The sequence below is a fragment of the Chiloscyllium plagiosum genome, chromosome 16 (assembly GCF_004010195.1).
Source record: "Chiloscyllium plagiosum isolate BGI_BamShark_2017 chromosome 16, ASM401019v2, whole genome shotgun sequence".
Taxonomy (NCBI): Eukaryota; Metazoa; Chordata; class Chondrichthyes; order Orectolobiformes; family Hemiscylliidae; genus Chiloscyllium; species Chiloscyllium plagiosum.
Genome location: NC_057725.1, coordinates 61,807,186 through 61,821,231, shown reverse-complemented (window position 1 = coordinate 61,821,231; position 14,046 = coordinate 61,807,186). Strand labels below are relative to the sequence as shown.

General features: G+C 44.5%; 1 protein-coding gene across 1 annotated transcript in view; it reads left to right on the top strand.

Annotated features, from left to right (window-relative positions):
• The window catches only part of f2 (coagulation factor II (thrombin)), an 89,706-nt gene that overhangs the window by 9,093 nt on the left and 66,567 nt on the right, over positions 1-14,046 (top strand). The window contains exons 3-5 of the mRNA XM_043706428.1: positions 5,262-5,430; positions 7,516-7,655; positions 8,550-8,678. Coding sequence (XP_043562363.1) covers positions 5,262-5,430; positions 7,516-7,655; positions 8,550-8,678 — 438 coding nt within the window. The remainder of the gene's footprint in view (positions 1-5,261; positions 5,431-7,515; positions 7,656-8,549; positions 8,679-14,046) is intronic.

Genomic DNA, 14,046 nt, shown 5'->3' with positions numbered 1-14,046 from the left:
GAGAGGTCAGGAAGAAGATTGCAGGTTGGGAAGGCGGTGCTGAGTTCGAGGGATTTGACTGAGACAAGGTGGGGGGAGGGGAAATGAGGAAACTGGAGAAATCTGAGTTCATCCCTTGTGGTTGGAGGGTTCCTAAGCGGAAGATGAGGCGCTCTTCCTCCAACCGTCGTGTTGCTATGGTCTGATGATGGAGAAGTCCAAGGACCTGCATGCCCTTGGTGGAGTGGAAGGGGGAGTTGAAGTGTTGAGCCACGGGGTGGTTGGTCCGGGTGTCCCAGAGGTGTTCTCTGAAACGTTCCGCAAGTAGGTGGCCTGTCTCCCCAATATAGAGGAGGCCACATCGGGTGCAGGGAATTAATTACACAGGAAGAAGGGAAGAATCTTTGAAGGCTGCTCAAATTAACTTGAAAAAACCACATTGGTTGGAGTATGGTATAGGCCCCTAACAGTCCGGGAGCAATAGAAAATATGTTGGTAAATTTCAAGGAAGTGTACAGTGATGGTAGGGGATTTCAACTTCTCCAATATTAACTGGTCAGTGAGCAAAGTTCAGAGGGAATGAAATTCTTAAAATGCATCCAGGAGAGCTTTTTAAGCCAACACATAGAAAGCCCTACAAGATCGAGGAAAGTGCTGGACTTAATTTTAGGATTTTGCAGACAGTAATCATAACTCTGTTAGACTCAAGATTGTTCTGGAAAAAGACAAGGATGGGCCTGAGAGCAAAATTTTAAATTGGAGTAAGGCTGATTTTTAAGGTTAGGCAATAAATGCTGGCCGAGCCAGTGGTGCCTTCATCCTGTGAATAAATAAAAATCCCCCCTCGTCCTTCTAAACTCAAATCGAGAGCAGCTCCTCTTATGACAATCTTTTCTCCCCCAGAATCATTCTTGTGAACCTCCTCTGGACCCCCTTTAATGCCAGCACATCCTTCCTTAGATATAGGGTCCAAATGCAGTCTGACCAGAGCCTCAGCAGTACATCTCTGCTCTTGTATTCCAGCCCCTTGAAACGAATGCCAACATTGCGTTTGCCTTCCTAACAGCCAAATGAACCTGCCCAGTAACCTTGAGAATCCTGAACGAGCACTCTCTCATCCCTTTGTGCTTCAGATTTCTGAAACCTTTCCTGATTTAGAAAAAGGTCTGCACCTTTATTCTTCTTACCAAAGTGCATAACCTCACTTTTCCACATTTCTTTGATTGTTTTTCTACTTTTATGAATATCTACCACCAACCTGATTTTCACAGCCTGCTTGCATATTGAAATCCCCCATGATTTTGTAATAGTGCCTTTCATCCATGTCTTTTCTCTCTCATGATTTATTTAGGAGGTCTGTACATAACTCCCATCAGGGGTCTTTTACCCTTTGTAGTTTCTCAACACTATCCACACAAAATCTCCATCTTCCAACTCCAAATCACTTCTTGTTATCAATTTAACTTCATTTCTTAGTAACAAGACAACCATGTCCCCTCTGCCCATCTGCCTGTCCTTGGACACATTTCCTTGGATATTTCGTTTCTCGCCCTGACCCTCTTGCAGCCACAACATCATACCTGCCAATTTCAATTCACCATACAAGCTCATTTACCTTGTTTCGTAAATTGTGTGTATTCATGTACAATACCCTCATCTTGTGTTGACTGCCTCCCCTTCTCATAATTGTCTCCTATTTGTTGTGCCCGAAGTTAAATTTCTGATCCTTTCTGTATTCTGTCCTATTACTTTTTCTTCAACTTTAATAACCCCTGCCAAGCCTCACCCCCAACTGCCAACCTTTTTTTTGCATAATTTTCCATGGAACTGACCCCCCCCCATTCCCCACTACTTAGTTGAAAGCCTTGACCACAGCACAAGTAATGTGATTCACCAGGACTTTGATCCCTTTTTTCTCCACACCAGTCTTTGAGTCACATGGTTACCTCTTTCATCTTGTTGACACTATGCCAATTTGCTATGGTTTAGGTATTAATCCAGAGATTATGACCTTTGTGGTCCTGCTTTATAATTTAGCCCCTAAGCTGCTCATAGTGCCTTAACAGAATCTTTTTCCACTTATACTGATATCACTGATACCCATATTTCCCTCCCACTCCAGGTTCCTCTACAGCCTAGTTGAGATATCTTGAACCCAGGCTCCAGGCTGGCAATACAGCTTCAGGACTCTTGATCCTGGTCACAGAAAACAAAGTCTATTCTCCTAACTATACTATCCTCACTAACAGCGATATTTTCTCTTTTCTCCCCTCTCTTGAATGGCTGCCTGTAACTCAGTGCTATGTTCAGTTTACTCATCCTCCCTACAGGCCTCACTCACACAGGGAACAAGAATCTCAGGTAATTCTCCCCCTCCCTGATGTATCACCGTGTTCGAAGCTCAGACTCTAACTCATCAATTCTGAGCTGGAGTTCCTCAAGCAACCAACATTTGCTCCAGACATGGCAACTTTGGGTGGCATGGTGGCTCAGTGGTTAGCACTGCTGCCTCTCAGCACCAATGATCCAGGTTCAATTCCAACCTCTGGCAATTGTCTGTATGGAGTTTGCACATTCTCCCCATGTCTTCATGTGTTTCCTCCAGTGCTTTGGAAGCCTCCCACTGTCCAAAAATGTGCAGGTTAGGTGGCTTAGCTGTGGGAAATGCATGGTTCCAGGGATGGGGTAGTTGGGTGGGTCTGGTTGGGATGCTTCTTGGTGGGTCAATGTGGACTCAATGGGCCAAATTATCTGCTTCCACTCTGTAGGGATTCTATGATTTACAATGGTGTCCAACTCCCACATCTTGTAGTTACAGCACATTGCCTGGCATCTCTATTTTAACTTTAGTTCTTAATTTGATTTTTTTTAAACTTCCTATTGGTCTTTTAGTTTGTAGCCTAAATATTTCCCCTCCTTACCTTCAATCTAAAAGTAACAAACCATTTGGAGTCCATTTGGCAGCTGCCACCAACCAATGAATTTATAGTTACCTGTAATGTCACTCTTTTGTGCTGGGCCCCTAAATTGGGCTTCCATTTATCCTGTTTTAAAAAATAAATCTTACAAAAGCCAAAATGAAAAAGCATTTCTATCTCGCTGCACTAAATTCCCACATTGCCTCTAAATTCCCCAAACAATATACTCACTCAGGCTGTGTCTCACTCCCAATGGGAGCTCTCCTTCCTGGCCCCCTCCTAAATAGAGCTGAGGTGCCTCAGTCGCATTAAGCTTCAAGAGTAATTAACACCTATTGAGGTAAAGGCTTCAGGTGATTGACTGATTACCATAGAATCCCTACAGTGTGAAAGCAGTCCATTTGGTCTATTGAGTCCATATTGATCCGCTGAAGAGTATCCCATCCAAACTCACCCCCCCTACCCTATCCCTACATTTCCTATGACCAATCCACTGAACCTGACCATTTTTGGATTATGGGAAGAAACCAGAGCAACTAGCATAAATCCACTCCGACTCGGGGAAAACATGCAAACTCCACACAGACAGTCACCCCAAGGACGAAATCAAACCCAGGTCCCTGATGCTGTGAGGCAGCAGTGCAAACCACTGAGCCATCGTGACACCCCATAACTGTCCCTGGGTCAGCTGAGGCAACGACTTTATTAACCTTTTCACTAGACTACTGATTATCAAACTTTTAAAATGGAGAAAGACGAGAAACATTTCCCAGTTCTAAGATGATCATCAACTAACACAACTGGAAATTCAGTCTTCACTCGAAGAGTGGTAAGAACATGAAAAAGTTGGATCTAATAGTGGAGATGCATTTAAGAAAATGAAGGGAAAGGCAATGGAGGTTACAATAACAGATTTAGATGAGAAAAAGTCAGAGGAGACTTGAGTAGAGCAGAGACACCATGGATTAATTGGGCCAAATGGTCCGTCTCTATGCTATGCATCTGATGTAATGCTCTGTAACCTTTGGAAAGCGGCCCTTCTGTCCATGTTTAGAGCATTGTTAAAATAAAGTCAAGAGTTGAGTGTTTCTGGCAGAATCCAAGCTTAATATCAGTGAATATAATGATCAGGTGGACCTTGATTATCAATGCCATATTCCATCACTTTGCTGGTGATTAATAGTAGACAAATGGGGACCAGGTTGAGTTTGTCCTGTTTTTTTGCACATTTTTGTCAGAGATATGCCAGTGTTGTAGATGCCCAGGTTAGAGGCGTGGCCAGCCCAGATAGTATAATTCTTCAGCACTATGGTAGAATGTTGTCAACATTTATAACCTCACATGGGGGAAAGAAGCAATGGGGCAGCATGGTGGCTCAATGGTTAGCACTGCTGCCTCACAGCACTAGAGACCCAGGTTCAATTCCAGCCTTGAGTGATTGTCTGTGTGGAGTTTGCATATTCTCCCTGTGTCCGTGTGGATTTCCTCTGGGTGCTTTGGTTTCCTCCCACAATCCAAGGATGTACAGGTCAGGTGAATTGATCATGCTAAATTGCCCATTGTGTTCAGGGGTGTATTGGTTTGGTGCATGTGTCAGAGATAAATGTAGGGGAATGGGTCTGGGTGGGATACTCTTCAGAGGGTCGGTGTGGACTTGTTGGGCCGAAGGGCCTGTTTCCACACAGTAGGGATTCTAACTCTAATTCTAAAATGAGTTACCCCTGATTATGGTTCTGCATTAATGTACTGTCAAAATGCTGTATTATGTTAAACAGTAATAGTGAGTCCTGAATATGTTAAGGGCTGGATATCAGTTTGCTTGCTGAGCTGGAAGGTTCTTTTTCAGATGTTTTGTCACCATACTAGGTAACATCTTCAGTGACCCTCCAAATTGAAGCACTAGTGGTGTAGTCTGCTTTCTATTTATATGTTTGAGTTTCTAGGGTTGGTAATGTCATTTCCTGTGGTGTCATCATTACCTACATACGGGTGTATGGTGACATCATTTCCTGATTTTCTTCTCAGGCAGTGGTAAATGGGATCCAAGTCAATGTGATTGTTGTTAGAGTTCTGCTCGAATGCCATGCTTCTAGAAATTCTCGTGCGTGTCTCTGTTTGGCTTGTCCTTGGATGAATGTGCTGTCCCAGTCGAAATGGTGTCCTTCCTCATCCGTATGTAAGGATACCAGGGAGTGTGGGTCAACGAAATGTCTGAAAAACTAATCTTCCAGCTCAGCGAGCAAACCTACATCCAGAAACTCAACCTGAGCTACAAATCTTATCAAAACTCGCTATGTTAAGTGTCTGTGTAGGTGGGAAATGTGAATGATCCGATGCAGTAAAAGCTCCATTATACGTTTTCAGGTGTGAACTCAGAGTGCAGGCATCAAGGAATCTTTCAGGAGGAGTCCAGTTCAGGACGCTACCAACTGAACTTCCAGGCAGGAATCAATCTCTGCCAGAGCCTGGGGACCACCCTAGCAACATTAGAACAAGTGAAGAGGGCGCAGAGAGCTGGCTATGAAACCTGCAGGTACGGAGGTTTGAGTCAAAGAATTCATCTCTCTTTCTCTCTCTCTTTGCTGGAAGTGGGTCAATTAGCTCAGGTCAGGGAGACAGGTGGAGTTTGTCAACCTGCTGGTGGCTGGACAAGGTACTATCAGCAACTGGCTATCTTAACCATTATAAAAGCACTGGACCAATGATACACTCACACATGATACACACGCTTGTGTGTGTGTGTGTATCCACACACACACACTGACCAATCTTTCACCATCTTGGGCACACTGTCCTTTGACAGCCTACAGGAAACTGGACAAAATTTTGTTTACCCAACTGGTTCAATTTTGAGTGTTACCAGTCTTTTGTCTTTCAGTGTTAATGCTCATAGTGATTAACAAGTGAAAATATTCAAATTAAATGAGCAAAATTGCAGGCCCAAAGATTGGCCTGTAGTAGTCCACCAGTCAGGAGATAAACCTCACTTGGGAGAGGTAATCAGAATGTTTGAGAGGTTTTATTCTATATCCCACTCCCCCATCCATAAACACCCCTCCAACTCTGAGAAATATCAGTACTCCTAATTGGTTCATCAAAGACTTTAAGAATTCTGTAGCAAGAAACTCACTTCCTGACTCCCCAAAACCTGTATGCCATTTACAAGGCACAAATCAGGAATATGATGAAATACTCCTCACTTCCCGGGATGAGGACAGCTCCAAAAACAAAAAGTTTGATGCCATCCAGGAGGAGACAACTGCTGGATTGGCACCCACATCCACAAGCACCCACTCCCTCCACCATCGATGCTCCGTGGCAGCAGTGTGTACTATCTACAAGATGCATTGCAGAAATTCACCAAAGCTCCTCAGACAGCACCTTCCAAACCCACGACCATTTCCATCCAGAAGGACAAGGACAGCAGACACATGGGAACACCACCCCCTGCAAGTTCCCCTCCAAAGAGACTCACCATCCTGACTTGGAAATATATCTCAGCTCCTTCAGTGTCACTGGGTCAAAATCCTGGAATTCCTTTCCTAACAACATTATGGGTCTACCTACCCTGACATAGATTGCAGCAGTTCAAGAAGGCAGCTCAATACCATCTTTGCAAGGGGCAACTTGGGACGGGCAGGAATATTGGCCCAGCCATTCACTTACCGTGACTGAATAAAACAAATCAGATCAATGCTTATTAACATTTATCAGGAGGGATCATTTTAGCGAGGAAGTTCCCTCTGACATTATAATCCCTTTAAAATATGTCCCGGCCCTCACTCCCACTCCCTTTAAAAAAGTGGGATTCCTCACCACAGCTAGTCCCAGCCCCCAATCAAGTTCTTTTTTTACAAACTGAAGAGTTGCTTTGACAGAAATTGCATTTCTTTAGTGCCCCTCCAGGTGGAATTTTATTTAAAGAGGGAGCTCCCAGCTCCAACATGAAAATCCCTTTAAAAAAGGACTCTCCTAATGTGCTTTTTATAATCACCATTTTCACCAAGAAACTGTCTCCTCTTCAAAGCCCATTGAGGTTACTTGCTCTGTGAAAGGGGAGGAATTCTTTCAATGATCCCTTTTGATCTCTCTCCAGCTCTGAACGGACTGTCTCAATAATATGGTCTCAAGTGAAAAGGGAGGTTCAAAGCCTGGCAGAAACCAGAATATCATGTTGCTTATTACAAGTAGAGTCATAGGGATGTATAGCATGGAAACAGGCCCTTCGGTTCAACTCGTCCACGTCAACCAGATATCCTAAAGTAATCTAGTCCCATTTGCCAGCAATTGGCCCATATCCCTCTAAACCCTTCCTATTCATGTACTATCCCAGGAAGATTGGTGAAAGAATGGAGAACTAAAAGTGGAGGGAGAAAGGTTTCAACCTCTCTGGTTTGACAAATGTGCCCATCAGAACAAGGTTAAGAGTGCCACAAATATCTATGTGTACATCAATGGACAGGAGATTTCCATCACATCTGGGAAAAGATATTTTCCCCACGGGCTTTTAACCACCAGGCTCTTAATGCACATTCCTTTCTGTTATACTGACCTGAATGTTGAGGATTGACTTGTCGCTGTCTGACTGCTCGATGTTATGCTGTGTGTTGTTCTGCAGATATGGATGGATTCAGGGTGGTCTGATTGCTATCCCTCGAGTAGTCGGCATCCCCAATTGTGCGAATAACTTTAGAGGGGTCTACACCATTCAAAAACCATCCAATGATACTTTTGATGTGTTTTGCTTCAATGCAACAGGTAAGTGATTGTTTAAATGATCCAATTCCTGCATTGCCAAGGGATTTGATGGGAGCTTTCTCCACTTTAAAGGGATTTGAGAGGGCTCTCCTGCCTTTCCAAAGGGACCCTGACAAAATAACAACTGGCACTAGCTGGTGGTCGAGGAATGATGTTCTCCTATGATTTCTGAGGAAATGAGCTTCCCGGTGACAGTTTGGACCTCTCACAGATTAGCCATCTGCTGGGTGACAGGGAGGATGGAATCTGGGTCTGGGTGATGGCAAGTTGATATCGATCATTGACCCTCTCTAGATTCAGCAGCATTGGCAGGAACTAGGAGTCAATTAATTAACTGGCCCTTCTTGGGGGCTGCGGGGTTGGGCGGGAGTGTGTGTGTGTGTGTGTGTGTGTGTGTGTGTGTGTGTGTGTGTGTGTTTTTGTACTAGTCTGTGCGTGTCAGTCTGTGTATATGTGTACGTTAGTCTGAGTGTGTATGTGCATAACTGTATGTATGTGTCAGCCTGAGTGTGTAGGTGTGTCAGTGTGAGTGCCTGTGTCATTCTGAGTGTGCGTATGTGTCAGTGTGCATGCGTGTGTGTGTTAGTCTGAGTGTGTGTTAGTCTGAGTGTGTGTCAGTGTGAGCGTATGTGTGTGTGCTGCAGTGTGAGTGGGTGTCGGTGTGAATGTGAGTGTGTGCTTGTACAAGTGAATATACGCATGTGCAAGTGAGTACGTGTATGCATATATATATGTTCATGTATTAATGTGTATGTGCATGTGTGATTGTTCATTTTGACAGGTGTTTGCATGTGAACTTCAGTGTTCACACATGTGAACGGTTGTATGTGTGTGTAGGAGTATGCCGTTCTTTTGAAATCTGTAGAATTGATTAATTTCTTTTCTTACTTCCAGAATATGAAAGTTGTAGCTCTGAGATTTCACCCCCAACACAGTCTCCTGCTGACCCCAAGGTGATCAGAGTCAGCCATGTTCTCACCACCCATGGAAAACACACTCCCAGCAGCTTACAGACTAGCAGAGGTACCTCTGGAATTCACTGTTTCCCTCTCCATTCTCTGTCATTGTAACTGAGACCATGTTTCCATAGGACGTTCTTCAATAATGAGAACAGAAATCTGGAATTCTGCTTCTGACTAAAGAATTGTCTGCATTTTTCTAAAAAAAAACATTTTCCCAAACATACAGAGCTAAAGTGCAGTTTACAGGAACAATAATGATCAGGATAGGAAAGGTGATTTTACCCTTTTCTTAGATTCAGAGACAGAGAATTGTGATGGACGCAATCGCAGAATAAATCCAACAGCTCTTTTTAAGAATTTGAAACAAAACTGATTCTATTAAATCAGACAACCTCCTTAGTGATTTATACCGAGGTCTTCTTGTTTAGTTCACAGGGACTCTTCCCCTTTGAAACTTTTCTTGATGGTCCCAGTGGTTGACTTTGCAGGATTTCCCAGAGTTAGAGTGTGAAAGACTGCATGCTTTCTGGATAAGGATTAGTTAGTTGCTGGGTAATTTTGCTGTTGATTGGTTAACATATTCCCAAATTGTCTTCCAATGGCTAAACCATTGAGGGTCCACTTCCTGTCCCTTGGTGACTCCTATTTGCTTTTGATCAGCGTCCCATTGTTCCATTTCAATTAAAATTGGTCTCATCAATTTCAGCACACGTAACTACCACATCCACCTGTTTCCACATACCAAGCTTTGCCCTAACTTGTTCCTTACACAGACTCACATTGATATGGGGAAGCAATGAATGAGATTGCTGCGCCTCTGGCGATGATCTTTGCATCTTCATTCTCCACGGGAGTAATACCGGCTGATTGGTGGGAGGTGAATTTTGTTCCTCTATCCAAGAAAGGGAATAAGGAAATCCCTGGGAATTGCAGACCAGTCAGCCTTAAGTCTGTGATAAGCAAGGTACAGGAAAAGATTCTGTTAGATAGGATTTATGAATATTTGGAAAAAACCTCGTTTGATTAAAGGCTTTGTGAGGTCAGGTCAAGCCTCATAAGCCTTATTGAATTCTTTGAGGATGTGACGAGACAAGTTGACGAATATGGTTTATATGGGTTTCAGTAAGGCATTTGATAAGGTTCCCCATGATAGGCTCATTCAGAAAGTTAGGAGGTATGAGATACAGGGAAGTTTGGCTGTCTGGATACAGAATTGGATGACCGAAAGAAGACAACTAGTGGGAGTGGTGGGAAAGTATTCCGCCTGGAAGTCAGTGACCAGTAGTGTCCTGCAGGGATCTGTTCTTGCACCTCTGCTCTTTGTAGTTTTTATAAACGACTTGGATGATGAAGTGAAAGGGTGGGTTAGTAAGTTTGCTGATGACACAAAGGTTGGTAGTATTGTACATAGTGTTGAGAGCTGTTGCAGGCTACAGAGCTGGGTTGAGAAGTGGCAGATGGAGTTCAACCTGGATAAATGTGAAGTGATTCATTTTGGAAGTTCGAATTTAAATGTTGAATACAGGTTTAAAGAAAGGATTCTTGGCAGTGTGGATGAAAAGTGGGATCTTGGGCTCCATGTATATAGATTCCTCAAAGTTGCCACCCAAGTTGATAGGGTTGTAAAGAAGGCATATGATGTTTTGGCTTTCATTAACAGGGAGATTGAGTTTAAGAGCCTTGAGGTTTTGCTATAAAACCCTGGTTAGACCACACTTGGAATATTGTGTCCAGTTCTGGTCACCTCATTATAGGAAGGATGTAGATACTTTAGAGAGGGTGAAGAGGAGATTTACCAGGATTCTGCTTGGATTGGAGGGCTTGTCTTATGAAGAGAGGTTACATGAGTTCAGGCTTTTCACACTTGAGAGAAGGAGGAAGAGAGGTGAATTGATAGAGATGTACGAGGTAATGAGAGGCAAATATAGAGTAGATAGCCAGAGCCTTTTCCCCAGGACAGAAATGGCTGTCACAAGGGGTCATAATTTTAAGGTGATTGGAGGAGGGTATAGGGGAGATGTCAGAGGTAGTTTCTTTACGCAGAGAGTGATGAATGTGTGGAATGAGCTGCCAGTAGTGGTGGTAGAGTCAGAGACATTTAGGGACATTTAAGCGACTACTGGGCAAGCACATGGACGGCATTAAATTGAGGGGTGTGTAGGTTAGGTTGATCTTAGATTAAGATAAATGCTCGGCACAACATCATGTGCCGAAGGGCCTGTACTGTGCTGTATTGTTCTATGTTCTATGTACATTGTGTGAAACAGTAATGGCTATTATAGACTCCCAGAGACAAAACAAAAATGCAGGTGGTGGAATCCAAAATAGACAGGCAGGATGCTGGAAGAACACAGCAAGCCAGGCAGCATCAGGAGGTGGAGAAGTTGACGTTTCGGGTGTAACCCTTCTTCAGAACTGGGGGTGGGTGTAGGGGGAGCTGCAGATAAAAGGGGTGATGGAGGCAGAGTGTTGAAGTGGGGATAGGTGAAGGCAGATAGAGAATATGACCTGGTTGGTCAATCAGAGGAAAGAATCCAGCTGGCGGCAGGGAGGAGTGGAAGGGAGTGGGAGTGGCTGGGAAGGGAGTCAGGGGAAGGGAAGTTATTTGAAATTGGAGAACTCAATGTTGAGTCCTCCAGGCTGTAGGTTGCTCAGGCAGAAGATAAAGTATTGTTCCTCCAATTTCCAATGTGGTTCGTTGTGGTGATGGAGGAAGCCAAGGATGGTCATGTCGGAAAGGGAATGGGAAGGGGAATTGAAATGGGCAGTGACTGGGAGGTCCGGTTGGCCCCTGTGGGTCCACCTGTGATGCTAGGCAAACGGTTCCCTAAATTTACATTTGGCCTCGCTGATGCAGAGAAGACCACATCGGGAGCACCTGATGCAGTAAACTAGCTTAGAGGAGAGGCAGGTGAACACTTAGAAGAACTGTTTGTGGCCCTGGAGGGGGGTGGTGGGGGGGGGTGGTGCATCTTTTTGCATCTTTTGTGGGTACAGGGAAGGTACCTGGGGGTTTGGAGGGGTTGGCGGGGAGAGTGGCACAAACCAATGACTGTCAGATGGAATGGTCCTTGCGGAAGGCAGAGAGGGGAAGATGTTCTTGATGGTGGGGTCCAGTTGGAGTTGCAGGAAGTGTTTAAAGATGATGCTTTGGATACGGAGATTGGTAGGGTGGTAGGTGAGGACAAGGGAGTCTCTATCTTTATTGCATTGAGGGATTTAGAGCAGTGGAATGGGGAATGGAGGTGGTTCGGCAGAGGGATGTCTGGATGACAGAGAGGGAAAAGCATATTGTTCAAAATAGGTGGACATCTGGGATTCTTGCGAGTGGAATATCTCCTTTTCTGAGCAGATGCGGCGGAGGCAGGAGAATTGAGAGAATGGGATGGAGTTCTTGCAGGATATTGGGTGAGAGGAGATTTAGTCTAGGTAGTTATTGGAGTCTGTAGGTTTGTAGTAAACGTCTGCCTGGAGACTGTCAGCAGAGATGGAAATGGTGAGTCGAAAGTGTGGTGCTGGAAAAGCACAGCAGCTAAGGCAGCATTCAAGCAGCAGGAGAATCGATGTTTCGGGCATAAGACCTTCATCAGGAAGGGTTTATGTCTGAAACATCGATTCTGCTGTTCCTTGGATGCTGCCTGGCCTGCTGTGCTTTTTCAGCACCACACTCTCAACTCTGATCTCCAGCATTTGCATTCCTCACTTTCTCCATGGAAACGGTGAGATCAAGAAAGGGGAGGGAGGTGACCAAGATGGACCAAATGAATTTGAGGGTGGGCTGGAAGTGGTGGGTGAATTTGATGAACTGCTCCAGTTCAGCTCGGGTGCAGGATGCTGTTGCACTAATGTAGTCATCGATGTAACGGTGAAAGAGTTGGGGCACAGTGCCTGTGTATGTAGTGAAGAGGGACTGTTTGATTTCGACAACAAAGAGGTAGGTGTAGCTTGGGCCCATCCAAGTGACCAAGGCCACCCCTTTGATTTGGAGGAAATGGGAGGAGTTAAAGGAAAAGTTGTTGAGCGTGAGGACCACTTCGACAAAGCGGAGGAGGGCATTGGTGGTGGGGGACTGGATAGGTCTGTTGGAGAGGAAGAAGCGGAGGGCCTGTATAAGGACTGCACGTCCATAGTGAAGGTAAAGCACTGGGGCCTGGGGAATTGAAAGTTGCTGAAGAGAAGGTTGGTGTCGCGTATGTAGATGGGAAGTGCCTGAACTAAGGGGAACACGATGGAGTTGAGGTAGGATAAGATAAGTTCAGTGAAGCAGAAACATGCCAAAAAGTTGAGTCAGCTGGGGTAGCTGGGCTTGTGTATCTTGGGGAGCAGGTAGAATCAGGCAATGCAGGGCTGGGGTACTATGAGTTCGGATTTCCAGAAACCATCAATAAAGGTTATTGCAGCAGAAAGGAGCTGGTGGTATTCGGGGTGGTCTATTATCATGGATTGAGGATTAGCATACAGAAGCTAGTCAGTATTTATGGGTCTTTTCAGGTTGGAAAGATATAAGTAGTAGTGTTATTTACTACTGATATTAATTACATTAGCGAATGTAATGTATCAAACTTTGCTGCTGATACAAATAATAGGTGGAGGGAATGTTGTGATCAGGACATAAGGAACCTGCAAGGGCATACAGGTAGGTTGAGTGTGTGTGGGCAAAACTTGGTGGATGGAATTCATAGATTCATAGAGTCATAGAGCAGTACAGTATGGAATCAGAACCTTCAGTCCAACTCGTCCATGCTGACCTGATATCCCAACCTAATCTAGTCCCATTTACTGGCATTTAGCTGATACCCCTTTAAACCCTTCTTATTCATATACCCATCCAGATGTCTTTTTAATGTTGTAATTGTACCAGCTTCCACCACTTCCTCTGGCAGGTCATTCCATAACGCACCGCCCTCTCCGTGAAAACATTGCCCCTTAGGTCCATTTTATCTTTCCCCTCTTCCCCTAAACCTCTGCCCTCTAGTTTGGACTCTTCCAACCCAGGGAAAGACCTTATCTATTTACCTTATCTATGCCCCTCATGATTTTATAAACCTCTATAAGGTTACCCCTCAGTTTCCAATGCTCCAGGGAAAACAGTCCCAGCCTATTCAGCCCCTCCCAATAGCTCAAACCCTCCAATCTTGGAACCATCGTTAGAAATCTTATCTGAGCCCTTTCAAGTTTCACAACATCCTTTGTAGAGTCGGGAGACCAGAATTGCATGCAGTATTCCAAAAGTGGCCTAACCAATGTCCCGTTTAGCTGCAACATGACCTCCAAACTCCTATACTCAATGCTCTGACCAATAAAGGCAAGTATATCAAATGCCATCTTCACAATCCTATGTACCATCAACTCAACTTTCAAGGAGCTATGAACTTGCACTCCAAGACCTCTTTGTTCAGCAACACTCCCCAGGAGTGTACCATTAAGTG